General features: G+C 37.9%; 1 protein-coding gene across 5 annotated transcripts in view; it reads left to right on the forward strand.

The window, feature by feature from the left end:
- Nucleotides 1-17,379, forward strand: part of LOC126162780 (serine/arginine repetitive matrix protein 1-like) — a 161,444-nt gene that overhangs the window by 122,105 nt on the left and 21,960 nt on the right. For all 5 annotated transcript variants that reach the window (XM_049919492.1, XM_049919493.1, XM_049919491.1 and 2 more), the window contains exons 7-8: nucleotides 7,546-7,753; nucleotides 14,327-14,449. In XM_049919492.1, coding sequence (XP_049775449.1) covers nucleotides 7,546-7,753; nucleotides 14,327-14,449 — 331 coding nt within the window. The remainder of the gene's footprint in view (nucleotides 1-7,545; nucleotides 7,754-14,326; nucleotides 14,450-17,379) is intronic.

The following is a 17,379-nucleotide window of genomic DNA, read 5'->3' on the forward strand; positions in this document are numbered from 1 at the left end:
CTCCAGCCATTCTCTATGGTGGGCTGTGTTCGTGAAGAATCAATGGTTAAAAATTTCAGAATTTCATGTGAGCATTACATCTATAAACAAGGAATGGCCTATGGACTGGATGCATAGTGAACTGGTTAAGGTGCAGTCCTTATATGCAAGGGTTATGGGCTCAAATCTCATCAGCTGCTATGAAATTTTTTATTCTTAAATCTTTATCAAAATGACTTTGGCCATTACTTATATTCTTTTAATTGGTTTAAATTATACTTTTTTAAAAATTTCTATTCCTGTCACACCATTTTCCTCATTGTATGCATTTTCCATCTGCTCTCATTTTTCTTCCTATCATATTTTTTCACTTTGGCTCTTTGTTCATGCATTTTATCGTCCTACATTTTCATCCATGTTATTGCAGTCTTATTTCTATTCCTTATTTTCCTTGAATTTCATTTTGATTACCATCCATTATTTTGTTTAAATTTTCGTCTGCATTATTTTGTCCCTAATGGAATAGGAATTTATGTTTTAAATATTTGTATGAGCATTACCACCCAAAATAGGTATATCTTGAATGAAAAATACTTTTTTGATACTGTTGCACATTCAGTATAAATAAATTGGTTTTACCCCCCATAGATCGCCATTTTCAAATGATAATGATAGACAAATGAAACTAATTTAGTTCACTTGCACAAAGATTTAAAGTGTAAAAAGAATGATGGGAAAAAAATTAAACAAACTGAAAAAATTAACACTGTTATTAAGATGATTTCACAAATGAATAAAAATAAAAAAAATTACATTTAAACCAATATCCTGAAAAAAATCAGTCATTTCAGTAAGAATTTGAAAATAAATAATAAAAAAAAAAATTCAGAGCACTTCACAAGATTCGAACCCACAACACTTCGCATGTGGAGACTGTATTGTAATCATTACGCTACACAACAAATTTATTTAATATTTCTTTCTTAAAGCTGTAGAGCACCGCACAAAATTCAGATTATTATTATTATTATTTTTATTTTTTATTTTTTTTATATATATATATTTTTTTTTTTTTTTTTTTATTCGCAAACTAGGGGCCACTAGGCTGAATGGTTGCAGGGTGTGATATCTGGGACCTTAACCTACATCACTGTATATTTGGTTTCAGGAAGTTGATCTTACCATTGGGGACCTTTCCTTGTAAAGTGTGACAATTGGTATATGGAGTCAACCATCAGATTTGTTTCTGCTGATTTAATGATTAATAATATGGATAGCAGAAATGGAAACAAAGTGACTCCAGTGATGCTTTGTTCGTTAGATATTTAATCCCAGTTGTAAGCATCTTTTTATTGAGAGAACAAATTCATCCAATTTAATCTTACAAAAAAATGAGAAATGTGATTTACATTTTGGATGCACTGAGAACTACATACCGTGTGTTCCAGTTGCAAAGACTGAAATATTTTACGTTCAACCAGAAGAGATGGCTGAGTGGGGTCTCATATTTGTGATTAGCTAGTACAGGAATATACAGGAGCTGAGACATACCTGCGTTTATCATCCGTTACATGCTGGACGTCAACACCATATCTTTTCACACCATGTCTTATCAATTATGGTTTTGTGATTTGTGCTATTAAGAAGGGCACTAATCACTAATTTTGTAATATGTGTTAAGTTATTGATCAGTGCCACACACACTGATCTGTGTGGTCATATATAATCTTAGAAATGGTGCAGTTTAGATAAACCCTGTGATGGAAAGAAAAGTGAATGTTGAAATATTTAGGCAGGAAATATTCAGAAACTTCTGTCATCTTATTATATAAGTATATCCACTTTTTGAAACGTTGATTGGTTGACACTGCTTTGATATGCTTAAGGACTGTAATTTTGATAAATATTATTAAGATTCCTGGTATAGAGTAAGGAAAAAAGAGCCCAATGACTTCCTCAGTAGCAAGCACACGCTCAAGATATTTAGAACACTTCTTAGCAGAAAGCAAAGGAATGTTTCAAGGTGTCGCATGACAGTTACATTCATAATTTAACCACTCTGACTTCAGAAATATGTGTTACAGTATTATATCACTTTGGAGTATGACAGTGATCCAGTAAAGATTAAAGAATTCCATTCTTGGCGTAATACCGATTTTCGATAAGTGGTGACTGGTTTCAGTCAGAGATGGATGATTACCATCTTGGAACTTCATATGTGAAAATTTGTTATCGTTGTGACTGTTAATACATAAATTTAGCATGCATCCATTAGGAAATGTTGTATCTACGAGATAAATCCATTTGAGTGTTAAAAGCTAAATATTAATGAACGATGAGCTTTTATATATTTGGATGTTAACAAGGACGACCATATCTTAAAGTAACCAGATACGCTAATATAAATGCACAACAAACTTGCAATTCACATTTGCCTTTCACACTGCTATCTTCTGCTGCACAGCTATCATTCCAACAGATTAAGCATTCGAAACATGCATTGTTTCAGCGTTTATGGTACGTAAGTGTAGTATCCATATTGTAAACGTAGAAACAATCCATGTCTAATAAACTTAATGGAGTTCTGACAATGTGAAATGCACTACCACCAACAACAAAATTGCGGATGGCAGATTGTATTTGAACATAAGCCATATTACAAAACAAATACAGCAGTGTGATAAACCAAATGCACTGCTAGGCAGAACAAAGGAGAACCTACAGTGATGACAGTGTATTGCCACTGAAATGTGTTATGGGTAGAGAGAGAGAGAGAGAGAGAGAGAGAAGCAATGCATTTTACTCAGGGTGGAGTTTTCAAAGAAAAAAACATCTATTATTCAAGTAAACATAAAAGCAAACAGTGATCTTTCTTAGAATAAATCACATGATCATAAATGTCTTAATTTTTGCTCTGTGGTTTTTTAATGATACGTTAACACCCAGCAACAGAATTGTACGGCAGCGAAGGATGTGTGTTTAAGAGTAGAAGGATCAAAAAGCTCTGATCCTGGACAATACTTACAGATTCCAGGAAAATCCCAAACAGCTTTTGGAAAACAGACCGGTACATCAGAGTAGGCACATGCAGTGTGTTCTGATGTAGAAGATGCTATTCCCAGTTACAATACTAGCAATGCCAAATTTATTGCATTTGGCATAAGAAAAAGAGTTTATGGTATGTTGCAGTTAGCACTACTGCTTGTAACAACTTGATTTTGAATACAAAAATGCTGTTCCTTATGCAACTGCATGATTTTCCACAGGAATTTTAATGTGGACACCCTACGGAGAGCAACATGAGTTTAATTGGTAATTAATGGAGGTGTGTATTGCAAGTCCCAGTGGTTTGTCAATTGTGTTCTGAATGTGTACTTTTGTCAGTGGTATATATTTGAGTTGAATACGTGAAACTATGGCAACATTCAGCTAACTAGATGATAAAAAAAATCAAAATTCAAATACGTGCTGTGTAGTATGGATAAAATGCTTAGACATAGCCTGTCGTATGTCTTCTGGCCTGGAAGCAAGAGCTTAACCTGTACGTTTTATGTACTCTCATCGTGCAACAATCCACACTGGTACAACAGTGCGAGTAATTTTATCTTCCTCCACTCCATTCACAGGTGGTTGAAGGAGTACAGTTTGGTGTTCCCCCAAGTACAACATGTGTACTACTTTGCAAAGTTAACTGTCAAGTTACATCTCATTTCCTGCAATCATATGCACACTACAATATGAAGTAGGCCTAATTGCTTCTGTCTATTTAACATGGCATTTTTGACACACACACACACACACACACACACACACACACACACACAGTGTACACCTGAATATTGGAAATTTCAAGGAAAATGTCCAAGTTGCTAATCACTATCACCTAGACGCTTATATCATGGAAGTGCCACGAGAAAGACAATTTATTCTTTCTGACAGGGTCAAGTAACACACTGGCAAAGGAGTTTATATACAGTAATGTCAACTGCCCAATCACACATAAAGTCCTTGTTTGGGTCATATTACTGCATGGCCCTATCATGTAAATTGATACCTTAAAAAAATTAGGAAGATAGTAGTTCTGCTGGTCGCAACGTATAAATGTGTGGATCGTTGTTACATTCAAAAACTAGCATAATATTGTTATGGTAGTCACTAACATGGTATGTCTAGCCAACCTGTACCACATCACAGTACTTCAGTGACATCCGCTGTTGATTGACATGGAGATGTGAATGGAATTTTTTAATGTAGTGTTACATTAGACTATATGAGTATATGTATCAAATCTTTAGTTTTGTGTTCTTATTTAACAATTTTCAGGTGTTTTCAGTATTCAGCTCATCCAGTTCACTAAAATTATTTTTCAAAGCCGTGGTCAGGTGTTAGTATCACACATTATTGGTTGCTCTGCTTAGTAATGCGCGCGCGCACACACACACACACACACACACACACACACACACACACACACACACCTCCCCCCAACATAGGATTACACAGCCAAAAGTTGCCGATAACTGGTACATTGATTTAGGTCTCTACACCTACTAAGGACATCATTCATCAGAATGAAATTTTGATAAACTGTAAAATTACATTGAGAGAGAGCAGTGGTCAGCTATGCTCTAGTGAAAAATAAAATAAAATAAAACGAAACAAGTTCCAGACTTTCATACTTATGCCTAGCTAGGAACATCATCTGATGTTGGCTTTATAATTCCTATGTTTGATAATTATATACGGTTGCTGAGAAACAGCCATGTTATATATATTTCTTTCTAGGGATCTGAAGATGTCATCAGTGACTTAAATAAGGCATCATTCAGTGTAATATCCAATCAAAGACAGAAATAAATTATCCATGCATCAAAAATAAGTTACGTGAATGGTTGTTTATGGACAGTGTAGTTTTATTGATGCTGTTCTATTTATGTGGCATATGGAAAGTAAATTTTTATTTGCTAATGAAATTGGGTGAACATCTGGCATGTGTATTAGGAGATAAGTCAGATGACTGGCTGAGTCAATGAAGAAGTGGTACCCAGTAAACATCCAGAACAATCTTTGAAACCTGTATGCTAGGATTGATCTTTTTGAGTTTAGCTCCGAAAGTTCTCTTGAAAACCTAGATATTCCCTCCTGATTCAGTGGTTGCTCTGGAGATTACTTGCAGTTGTGAGCAGCCCATGGCATTCACCTTTGTCATGTCGCATATGCTTGATAGTACCCTACTATTGTGCAAATTGAAGTAATATTATTTTCTACAAAGTGCGGCCTCATACGATGTCAAAGCATGCAACACTGTGATTTGCTCACATAAAGCCCTTTGCTGTCAGCCAAGTACAGTTATTGAGGGATGATGATTCACTATGTTAAATTCATCTATGTGGCTAGTTAGTTGGCACTTTTCATTTAATGCATGCACCATACTGTTGTGAAGTATGATCATTACATAAATACCCAATTTTGAACATTTTTTGTATTTACATGCCTCCTTCACGGTACCGCAATTGTCGCAAATGGTAGCGTACACTCCTGATATACCACAGACGTTTTAAGACTTCCCTACAAAAAATCTCCTAAGAAAGATTTGTAAGAAGTGTTACATAAGAAATATTTTTTTCTTGTTAAGAACAAACATTCTACAAAGCACATCTGGAAAATAAGATTCCCGGTGTTTACTTTAAAGTAGACACATTTAGGTGGGACAATTTTGCATGTGCAGCAGATCTATGACATGGCAATCAAATGCCAGCCGGACAGGTCCCGCCTGGTGCCAGCACCGCAGCAGCAGTTCCCTGAAATGAAATGGCAGCTCTTCTTTGTTCTCCTGCTGCCTCTGAGGTTTGGTCAGTAATAAGATTCCTTAGTGCATGAAAAATAGCACCCATCAAAACTCACTGTCAGCTCTGATAGGTCTGTGGGCAGAACTTCGTGAGTAAACGGATGTTGTGTTGCTAGTGTAGGCTTTTTTCCCCGAAGGTCATCAAAGTGTCCATGTTGGAGAGCGCAGTGGACGGCCATCACTAATCGTGATCATGTGATTGAGCTAGTATGGCAGCGGATCCTGGAGAACTCTTGCTTCTCGATTATGGAGCCCAGCAGCCCATTTTCTGTAGATATTGCAATCCTTGTTTCATGAAATTGTCACTAAGCACCAGTTGTTCAAGAAAATGTATGCTAGGTGGGTGCCGAAAAACCTGACACTCAAGCACAAAACGAAATGCTTTGGAGCAGCACTGACATTATCCAGTGGTATCATGATGATGGCGACGAGTATCTTGACAGTATCGATACGGGCGATGAGGCTTGGATTTCTCACTTGACCCCAAAACCAAGTAGCAGTCCATGCATTGGTGTCATAGTGGAACTCTGATGAAGATGAAATTAATACAGACTATGTCGGTGCAGGCAGTGATGTGCGTTGTGTTCTGGGACAGGAAGGGCATTTTGCTCATTGTCTTCCTGCCCAGGTGAAACAATGTGGACACTGTAACGTGCCATCCAGAAAGAGGTGTGGAATGGGTGTTGTGCTGACTGATGACAATGCTTGTCTTCATACTGCTCATCGCACAGCAGCTGTTTTGTAGAAGTTCTTCTGGGAGCTGTTTGATGATCCATCATGCAGCCCTGATCGTGCTCCTAGAGATTTCCATCTTTTCTTTCAATTCAAGGAATTCCTGCCCCTCTGTCAGCACTTTGACGATGACGAAGAGCTGAAGATGACTGTCGTGCGCTGGTTCCATTCACAGGAGGCAGACTTCTGTGACACAGGAATACAAAAGCTGATCCCACAATATGACAGGAGGCTCAGTGCTTTTGGTGACCATGTCAAAAAATAGCTGAAACGTTACTGTATATGTTGCTAATAAAGTTTTCATGTAACTGTTTTCTGTTAAAAAAAGAAAAAAATAGGAAAACTTACTTCGTGGGTGCACTTCGCAAATATTTCCAAAGTGTGTTTTCTACTCGAGCTTTGAAGTGTTATTTGTTTATGATTGGCATAAATATTGCTGCTGTATTCTGAGGGAATGTAATTGGGGGGGGGGGGGGGGGAAGCTGTAGGAGATTCAATCTTATAAATTTGGTTTTGCTGTCTAAAGACTACTATCACAGCTAACAATCCACAAAAGTTTGTTGAAACAGGCAAATAAGAGAAGAGACAATTACCTTACACTATACAGCATGTTCGCATGTTCGGCTTATACTAACTTTTGTGAATGTGTTATTGTACTGATAGTAGTGGAGGCCATTTAAGGCACTTCATATATTTGTGTGTCACTAGATATTATCTAGTGAAGTCTAGCCATAAATTCCAGTGGAACATGTTTTGACAAGTAGTTCTCTGTCCACTTATGAATAAATTATATGAGGCGGAACCTAACTAATTTTATTTCCTCTGTATAAGTGTAATAAGTGCATATTTTGTTTTACATGATAATCCTTTAAAGTTTAATGACTCAGTTTTTGTAAGTGTTGTATTGAGTCTGTATTTTCCGTCTATCTTAGTTTTGATCTTTTAGTGTTACCTATTCTTTTATTGGATCTTTAAATAACTAACAGGTTCCCATTCTCGCTATGAGCCACCTTCGCCACCTCCACCACCACGTTACTCAGAAGGCCGATCACGTGATGCATACTATGTACCAGAACATCGTGAGTCTGCAACACCGTTGACATCACATCGTGATTATGGTCGTACTCATCGTGACTATGATCGTCCTTCTACATCTGGGTATGAAAGGGACAGGAGAGATGATCGCTATGAGAGGTAAAAGCAAAGCTTTTTAATTGAGAACTTTATTCTAGGAATTTTCAGTTAGGAGTGGCAGTCAGTGTCAAATCATCAAGTAGATGAACATAACAGAATTCATTGAACAGTGGATGCTTTTGAATTGTAGGAATTTTCAAGATTGATGAATGGAAGTTATTGACAATATTAAGGAAGGTCTTATATCATATGAATGATACATGTGACAGTCAAAGAACAGTCATCATTTGGAATAGAACATAGATACATATTGTTCTTCATTTCAGTCTTAGAAATATGACCCATAAAGGCAGGTGCTGCAACTTTTTTGTAAGTTTGATATTTTAAAATGAGCACTGGTAACTAGGAGTTAAAAGACTTCTGCAACTTTAAGTAAGGGAGAAGACACCATGGAATTCTGAAGTGTTTGGAAAGACAGAATATAGAGAGGTAGTGGGGAACAGGTATATACATATTTTACAACAGAGGAAATGCTTAAAACAGGAACAAATAATAAAAGTAACTTTTAAGCGTAGAAACGGAAATTCAGCAGATAACATGTTTATTGATTGTTTTGCAGTGAACTAAATGGAAATATGAAACACATTCTTTTGGAAGAACAGTAGGATAAGAAGACAAGGGAATGAGCAGGACTGTATTCAACTGTATAATAGTCCAGAAAGCTTAGTTTGAAATCGTGAGATGTTACCACCGAGGAAGAAATTTGTTGTAATGTAGTAGCAACAGAGCTAGCAGTGTCAAATTTCATTAGCCTGAAGAAAGTAGTCGTGTAGCACAGACAGAAGTGGGAAGATTAGAAGATAAAAGGAAAACTCGTATCTGTAACATCAAGAACAAAAATTAACATTGTGGATGAGAAGTGGCTGAACTAAAAGGAGATCAAAAGAGGCAGTGGAATGTTACATAAGTTTGTGTGGGAAAATATACAAAGCATTTCCTGATTGAAGTACATAATAAAAAGATAAACACAGCTAAAAAAGAAAAAGTAATGTGATGCATATACAAGCAGAAAATGCAACTAGATCATTCTATTTGAGAGAGAGAGAGAGAGAGAGAGAGAGAGAGAATTTGTTCATAGTGCAAGGTGATACACACCATGAAAAAGAATTTTAATGGAATTCTCGAATACACGACTCAAAAGAATTAGGTGAACACATGTATCAATGTCCAGTATGTTAAGTCTATTTTGATACTGCTGATACCTATGGCCTTATTGAATAGCCTGAGTCACTGCTTCCAGTATGTATGACAACCAAAGTCTTTTGCCATCTGTTGTATAATGCATTATAGTATCAGGTGACCCCTCAGAAGAAAGTGAGTACTGGAAGTATGTACCTCTAGTGAGGTACACAGACAACAGTTGTAATTTGTGGACATTGTATTGAACCAGGCACATGAAACATGACGTCTAAATGCAAATCAGTGCAAGTAAAGAGGACAGTCTGTTTGATCTGAGGAGGACGGTCTTTCCGATGTGTTGTTGCAGATTACAATGACTGTCTGTCATCCATAATTTGTGGACACTGTACACACAGATAGGTCAATATACATGGCGAGTTAGGCAAGGTCACCAACGCATTATAGCCCTTTGTGAAGACAGATACCTGGCCATCTCTGTGCTGGGTCATCGTGCGGCTGCTGCCATAGGTCTGCAAGAGAATCTCAGAAGGGCCACTGGTGTCACTGTGTCTGATCAGACTAAGGAATAGGTTACAAGAAAGGACCTTATGATCCAGACTTCCTGTTTGGGTATCTGTTTGACACAATATTTTGCATCTTGCCTTCAGTCCTGCCATTCTCATATCAACTAACGAATTTTGTTACTGGCCAAACGTGTTATTCACAGAAGAGTCCAGATTTCCTCTGAAACTAGGTGACAGCTGTGTTAGTGCATGGAGGCACCTTGGTGAGTGGTACCTGCCAAATGTTGTCCAGGAAATTGACAGATTTGGCCAAAGGTCTGTGATGGTGTGGTGAGGCATAGCTGTAGGGATCTCTGTACAGTGAGGCAGTACATTGAACAGATCCTGTGGGACCATGTGGTGGCTGCTGCGCACAGTGGTGGCCTTGAATTCCGTCTCGTGCACAGTAATATCAGGGCCCACCTAGCAGGCATCACCAGGAATGTCTTGCAAAGCCTGGATATTGAAGTAATGCAGGATCCAGCGGTGACTACTGGCCTAAACCCCATGGAGCATGTGTGGGACCTACTTGACAGATGTGTTTGTGGCTGTCCTGGTCCACCGTAGACTTATGGAGAACCCTCAAGGACTCGCAGTGAAGAATGGGAATGGAACCACAGGGTGACCTCCATAGGCTTAAACGGAATATGCCATGAATGTGTCAGATGGTGATAAACACTCATGGAGGGCGTAGAAGTTATTGAAGGTGTCACACAAAGTCCAATGAAAAGCTCCCAATATGACAGGATGAATGATTGTTTTCACCTTCTCAACACTTGTCAGACATTTGAGTTCTTGTTATGTAAGTGAATGAGATGTGATGTTGTTTTGTTGTTTACTTAATTTGGGAAATTTGGTAACTTACCTAGTCCTCAATTGTTTCTCAGTGGAGTATGGGAGAATCCTGAAGCCATTTTTCCCTAATTCTTTTGAGCAGTGTATAAGAAAAGCTTGGATAATGTTCAGAATTAAGAAAACAAGAAGAAATGAAGGGAAGGGCGGTGAGACATTGTTTTTTTTTAAGAAAACAATGGATGTTGACAGGTAAAAGGAGCAGACGTTTAACAAGCTACAGGCGACTCATTGGCTGAAATGGAAGGAGCTGAACCAGAAAATTAACAGATGAGATGGTAATCATAGAAGGAGATGAAGAGAGTCCAAATAATTTGCCCAAAAATCATTAAAACGGGATTCAAGAAAGAAGTTGGAAATTGCATGAAGAGATAATGATCTCCCATATTTCTAATGAAATCACCAGGATTGTATTAAGGAAAAAATTGAATGTAAAATGTAAGGAGCTCAATTTTTATTTTGAAAAAGTTTTGATAGTGGATGCTATTATCACCATGAGGATACTTTTGGGCTCAAAGAAGATATATTTTTTGGTGTACAAACAGATAGGACGCACAGGCGAGTTGAATAAGGAACATTGTAAATGAATAAGGCAGTGTGTGTAGTGATTTCTGCAGCTACAACAAAATGCTGTAATGTATAACATGGTTACCTAAGATTGTAAAGAGCAGATACTCTGCCCATCCCTTATTGTGTACAAATATAAGGTACATTATGTAACAAGAAACTTCATGATATGAGGACAAAGTAAAATTTGTATGTTGTTAAAGAATATTTAAGAAGTGAAAAATCAGTGTGGTATGATAAATAAGCAGAATTGAAGTATGTACAGTTAAATGTGTGGAAGAAATTGGCATGAGAAGAAAAGGAGAGGAACCTAAAGCTATATGCAATAGATAGAAAGTATTAAGTACCTAAGCAGTGCATTGTGTTTACAATTAGGCTTCGTCATAGGTGAAAAAACATGGCAGTCTGTAAATGATTTATTCTAAAATTTACGTTTTATTATGAGAACTGAATCTGCAGTAGAACCAAAAGAAATAAAGTAAAAAATGTTTCAGAATTGTAACAGTTTATGTTATGGGAACATGACCAGTGGAAAAAATTGAGGTAAGGTGGTTAATACGTTCGCTGCGGCTGACACTTTTAAGCATCAACATGAGTCACTAACTCAGTGCTATTAACCCTTAAAAGCATTTCCGTGACAAACTAGCCAGTGTGGATTTTACAGTTCTCTCTCTCTCTCTCTCTCTCTCTCTCTCTCTCTTTCTCTCTGGCATGTGCTTAGTTGTCGGAGAATTGGATTGTTTGAAATGACAGCTAGCTTATCAACAGACACTAGTACCTTCTAATGCTAAAAAGTGTAGGAAGAACGAAAATCTCAGTGCCAATAATTTACTGAACGTATTACAAGACAGTTATTTCGAGTTCGAAGGTAACAGAACGGAGCAAGAAAATGTGCCTAGTGATGACAGCGTGGAAGCAAAGCCTTCAAATATGTTTCATGAGAGTGCAGACTCAGAAGATATGTACTAAGAGAGTGATGAAATTGATGATTATGATCAACCCAAACTGGGAGGCATTAATAAATCATGATGAGCCATGTGATTTACAAAACAGGAGTGTTCACTAATAAATCCCATTAGCACTATAGCTATGGTTTTTTTTGGCTACTACTTACAGAAGAAGAATCTAGTGATGATATGGACAGGTCTAGGATTTGTTGCTGGAAACCTTTTAGTATAGATGAAATACTTGTGGTCTTAAGTATTGCGTTATGTATGGATAATGGAAAACCACTAGATTCCAAGGTAATTGGAAGAAAGATCCTCTGTTTCAAAATATAACAGCAGCTATGAGCATGAGCAGACACAAATGTGCGATCATCTTACACTCATTACATTTTGCTAAAAATCCACAAGCAGGACACCTAAAACCAGATGATTGATTATGTAAAATACAACCTATACTAAATTATTTTAACAATAGAATGTGTAGAGTTTTTTAATCCAGAAAGAGACCTATCTGTAGATGAATTGATCATTCTTTGAAGAGGAGATCATCCTTCAGACAATATACATGAAATAAAAAAGGCATAAATACAGCATCAAAATGTACAGGCTAAACCATCCAGATGGTTTTGTAAATGAGAGTGCTATGTACGTGGGGATGCTTGTCAGTTTGAGAAGAAACCATATTTACTTAGACAGTTACTACTACATTTTCAGGTTAGCTTAAACCTTATTCTATCTGAAAATGTGTTGCACTGGAACACTGAGGTTAAATAGGAGGAACGGTCTTGAAGTGGTATTATCTGAAAAACAAGGCAACACTATTGCTCACCATTTGCAATGCGTGACGATTGGAAAATGGAAGGATAGAGCAGATGATGTTTACATTTTCATGGAATTACAGAACACAGTGGTACAAGTTATGAATTAACGCCAGCAAACAATCTCGAAGTCACTGCCAATACAATGCAAATATTTCTGGGACTGATAGGCAGGATCAGATGCTGTCATATTATTCTATTCTTCCACTTAATTGACAGTCTATTTACTTCCTCTTATTAATAGCCTACTTCTCAGTTTGTACATCGAAACTCGGAAAGTAAAATAATAAAGAGGTACTTTCTCCACTGTGATTTCGAAGATATGTGGGAAAGAGAACTCATAGTAAAACACACAATGTGCAAAAGCAGAAACCAACTGAAGGGGTAAAGCAAATCATGAAGAAGAGGTGTAGAAAGTGTGTTAAACAGGGCAAGTGTGGTGACATGCCACATGAGTGTTCCGACTATTCAAACAATATTGGATACTGCCTAAACTGCTGTATAACAGCATTTTGTTTAGCAAAGGCCGTTGTCAATATTCCCAAAGAGAGCTATTTTGTTTCTACAAACAATGCCAGATTATCTTTAGTTTTTTCATTTTATTAGTTTTTCAGTGTTCTCATTGCCAGTTTTTTTTTCTGCTTTTCCAAAGATGTGCATTTGCCTTGTTGTTTGAATTTTCTTTTCGTTGAGAATAAATGAGAGGAGCCATTGAAATTATTTTATATAATGGTCATGACAGTTACAAGCTTATCACAGGATCCAAATGTGAGTGATGCTTGTATGTGTTAACTGTCAATATTTCAGATATGGAACAAAAACTTCAAAATTTTGCTTCAGTAAGATTTTGGCTCGCGGTAAATGCTCCCTTAAAGTTTCTGCCTTGAAGGTTAGTGGCTCGTATTTGATACCGCAGCGAACGTGTTAAATCTGTGTAAAGTACAGAACACACGATGAAACACAAAATAAGAAATTGAAATGTAAAGATATAAATTGATGAAGTTGTACAGTTAAATGGGTAGAGAAAATTAATATTCTTCAATGGAAGTGTTGAATTTCGGATAGGCACACTACTACTTCAACATTGTAGCTCAGCCTGTGAAATTGTATTTTTCATCAGTAAGAACAGGAGATGGGGATCCTTCCAGCAGGAAAAATAAGCTACAGATAATTGAAGTGAAGATGGATGTGCCTGTGAAGAAATTAAATGAATGTGGACTAGAATGTTGTGCTTAAAGAGGGTAAGATGGGTTTAAAACGAGAAGACATTTTTTCCTCTTACCCAGCTGCACCTGGCAACAGGAGATAATTGTGAAATGATTTAGAACTTTCGAACGAAGTTGTTGCAAATGAACTTTTTGGCAAACAGAGGCAGTTTTATTAATTTAGTAGCTGATTTGCTTTTGATATTAGGTTCCTATAAGATTGAATTACATGTTAAGTTGTCCTTTGTTCATATAGAGTTTGGATAGCAATTTCTTTCTCAGAAACTTGTGAGAGAAGGGAATGGTAATTGAGCAAGGCTCCATTTACTGAGAGCTGACAAATTTTTGTAGATTTTGAAAAAGAAACCTATTTCTTGCAAATTATTTGCAGTGTGTTGTAAGATTTTGAGCACAGTTGCATTGAAATTCACGGTCCCAGTTGATAATTTTTCATGTTACTGCTTTTGAAACTTATTGTTAACATTAATTTGTTTTTACCCAGACGCGGCGGTGATGACTTACGTCATGAGTTAGATCTCCGCCGACGTGACGACCGCTATCCCAGTCATGGGGAGGTAGTGCGCACATACGAACGTGGACGAGACTATCGTGGAGATTCCAGCAGGTTTGTCATAGAGACTGCATTTGTCATGCTTGTTACAGTAGTTCCACTTTTATTATGTAGGTGGTGATTAAGTATTCATCACTTTGATATTAGAATTTCTTGAAGTAATTGTCATGAACTGCAAAATTCCTATTAAGTTAGGGAGTGTTGAAGTCTTTATTGTTGTGTGCCTTCTTTTATTTGAAATACAGTGTATGTCCTATGTGACATTGTTACCATCTACAGTTCACAAGCAGTTATAGATATCAGTTATTTGGCTCGAAGGCAATGCATTCTCTCTACCATTGATATGCTCTCAACACTTTTACTTACAGAGATACTGTTCCTCAAATTACACTAACAAGGAGAGGGGAGAGTGGTGTGGGTGCAGGGGTGGGATTGACTTTCTGAAACTGTGTGGTGAGGGTGATCATGGTCCCAAGTATCACACCCTCCAGCCGTCCAACCTAGTGAGTCTTTGTTGACAAGTTATAAACAAAAAAGAATTTTACAGGATACTGTAGATCACTGCTGTCCAACTTTCTTATGTGCCTAGACGTATTTAACTTGTGTCTTACCGTATTTACTCGAATCTAAGTCGCACTCGAACCTAAGCCGCACCTGAGAAATGAAACTCGAAATCAAGGAAAAAAATTTTCCCGAGCCTAAGCCGCACCTGAAATTTGAGACTCGAAATTGAAGGCGAGAGAAAAGTTTTAGGCCGCACATCCAACTCGAAACAAAGTTGGTCCATTGTAATATGAAACACAATTTAGGTCGAATGAATGACGATACAGCTACAGTTGTTTGGTTCGAGTCGTAAGCTTAGCAGTTAGCTTTACCAGGTAGCCATTGCTATGCGTCAGGCGCTCCGTCTGTATTTATACGGGTACCCTTCCTTTTTCGCGTGCTTCGTCTGGTTTGAATTGATTGCTTATTTTTCTTTGATCTGATAAGTGCCGTTCTCTTTGTTATAGGTGTTAACGTCACTCTAAGCTGAAAATGCATTACTGTGCTGTATCATGCATTGTTTGTCACATTCTGATAATGAGTGTTTACGACCTGTCGCCGCTCGCGTCATGGCTTGCTCTTGTGCACGCTACCGCAGCTTTTTTTAAGGAATCGTCTTATTGGCGAAACAATGGCAAGAGACTGCTATTTGCTGTTACTTACAATACTGCTTTCTTTGATAATGATCAACAAGAACCAAATAATAGACTGCATATGATAGAAGATGTTCTGAACGAGAGTTTAGCGGAAATTTTTCTCCATTTGAAAATCTTTGCAGACGCCTCTTTAGTACATTAAATTCTGCACAGAACTTAGAGCATCTTAGATTTAAAAATCTAGTCAATTGCCGTGCTTCATTCCTGACTGTATCATTATTAGGCATAAGAATAATACAAATATAAACATGACATGATATTTATATTCTTCCGCCTTTGCTGTTGTCTCACTCTAGTTTCGTAGTTTATTAGGCAGACAGGATTTAAATGAGATAGCAAACACGAAAGAATACATGGCAAAATGTTTATATTCGTATTATTCTTATGGTAAAGAGAATACTGCATGTGATTCACAATTCATAATAGTTCCTATTAGCAACCATCTCTCCTCACAGGTAGGAAAGAAATTCAGAAATCAGAATGTAGAGTTGGCCATATTGACAAACATCCTAAACAGTCTTGCCAGTCAGATTTTCGTAGTACATTGAAATTCTGCTGCATTCGAAGATGAACAAAATGGAATTTATATTTACTTCGGTGGATAATGTATGAAAATGCAGTGGTCGAAACTCGTGGCGGAGAAAAAAAAGCTCGTCTTCCAACTTTTTAATTTATTTACTGACGCAGAGGTTTTGGTGCCAGTATTTATCTTTGTGCCTACAAAGCACGCCTGCGTAGCGCTACATATATTCGACAGCAGAAGTTAGTTGTGGCGGCACCTACCAACATTTTTCAGAACTTCCGCTTACTTTGCACTCGATTCTAAGCCGCAGGCGGTTTTTTGGATTACAAAAACCGGAAAAAAAGTGCGGCTTAGATTAGAGTAAATACAGTAAGTTGGTACAGGTGCCGCCTCCACCGCAATCGCTATTTATTACTACCGCTACTACTATTACTACTACTACAACAAATGTGTAATGCTGTTGAAGTATTTCAAAGGATCATAATTCAGATTGTTTTATTTTACTATGTACATAATTAATTTACATGTTGGCTGTAAGTTCAGAAAAAAAAAAAAAAAATCTGGCCCCCAAGGGGACCCACAGTTCCTCTTGTGGATATGGGTGGGGCGCAAACAGGGCCCTGAACTATTGCAGTCTCCTTCCTTTTTCCAGACTGCATTACCGTCCCTGTTCCTCTCCTTCCATGTCCTTACTCCTTTCTCCCTGCCCCCTCCTTGCCCTCTTGGTGGACTTCTTTATAATGACCTGGCTATCCTCCTGGCTATGTTTCGATATGTGCTATTGTTTAGTTTGCTGTCTCATCTCATTTTCGGCGCTTTTGGTCCCCTTGGGGTTTGACCTCCATTTCCCATGTTTTCCGTTCAGTGTGAGCCATTGGGGATAAACTCCCAACCTTGTTCCCAGGGTGCAGGCTCCTCTCCCCCCTCCCCTCCCCTCCCTTTTCCCCTTGCACCCTGGCCCCCGTCCTGCTAGGTCACCTGCACGGTAGGCAGTCCGTGTGGTGGGACTGTTAAGTACCAACCTGGCTGAACCCCCTGACAGCCAAGGGATCACCCTGTTAGCACCTGAGCTGTTGATGCCTCGTGTATGCCAAGGAGTCGATGCTTATCACTTAGAGGCATCAGAACTGGTTTGAGTGGGTGGTACTAAGGCGGACGCCTTGCACATGAAGCGGCAAAAGCTTCAACATCCTGCCCATTCTGTGACTGTCCCTAAGAGTGATAGAAGACATGACACTCCTTCGGCCTTCCCCTCCCTGGCC

This window comes from Schistocerca cancellata, chromosome 2 (assembly GCF_023864275.1).
Source record: "Schistocerca cancellata isolate TAMUIC-IGC-003103 chromosome 2, iqSchCanc2.1, whole genome shotgun sequence".
Taxonomy (NCBI): Eukaryota; Metazoa; Arthropoda; class Insecta; order Orthoptera; family Acrididae; genus Schistocerca; species Schistocerca cancellata.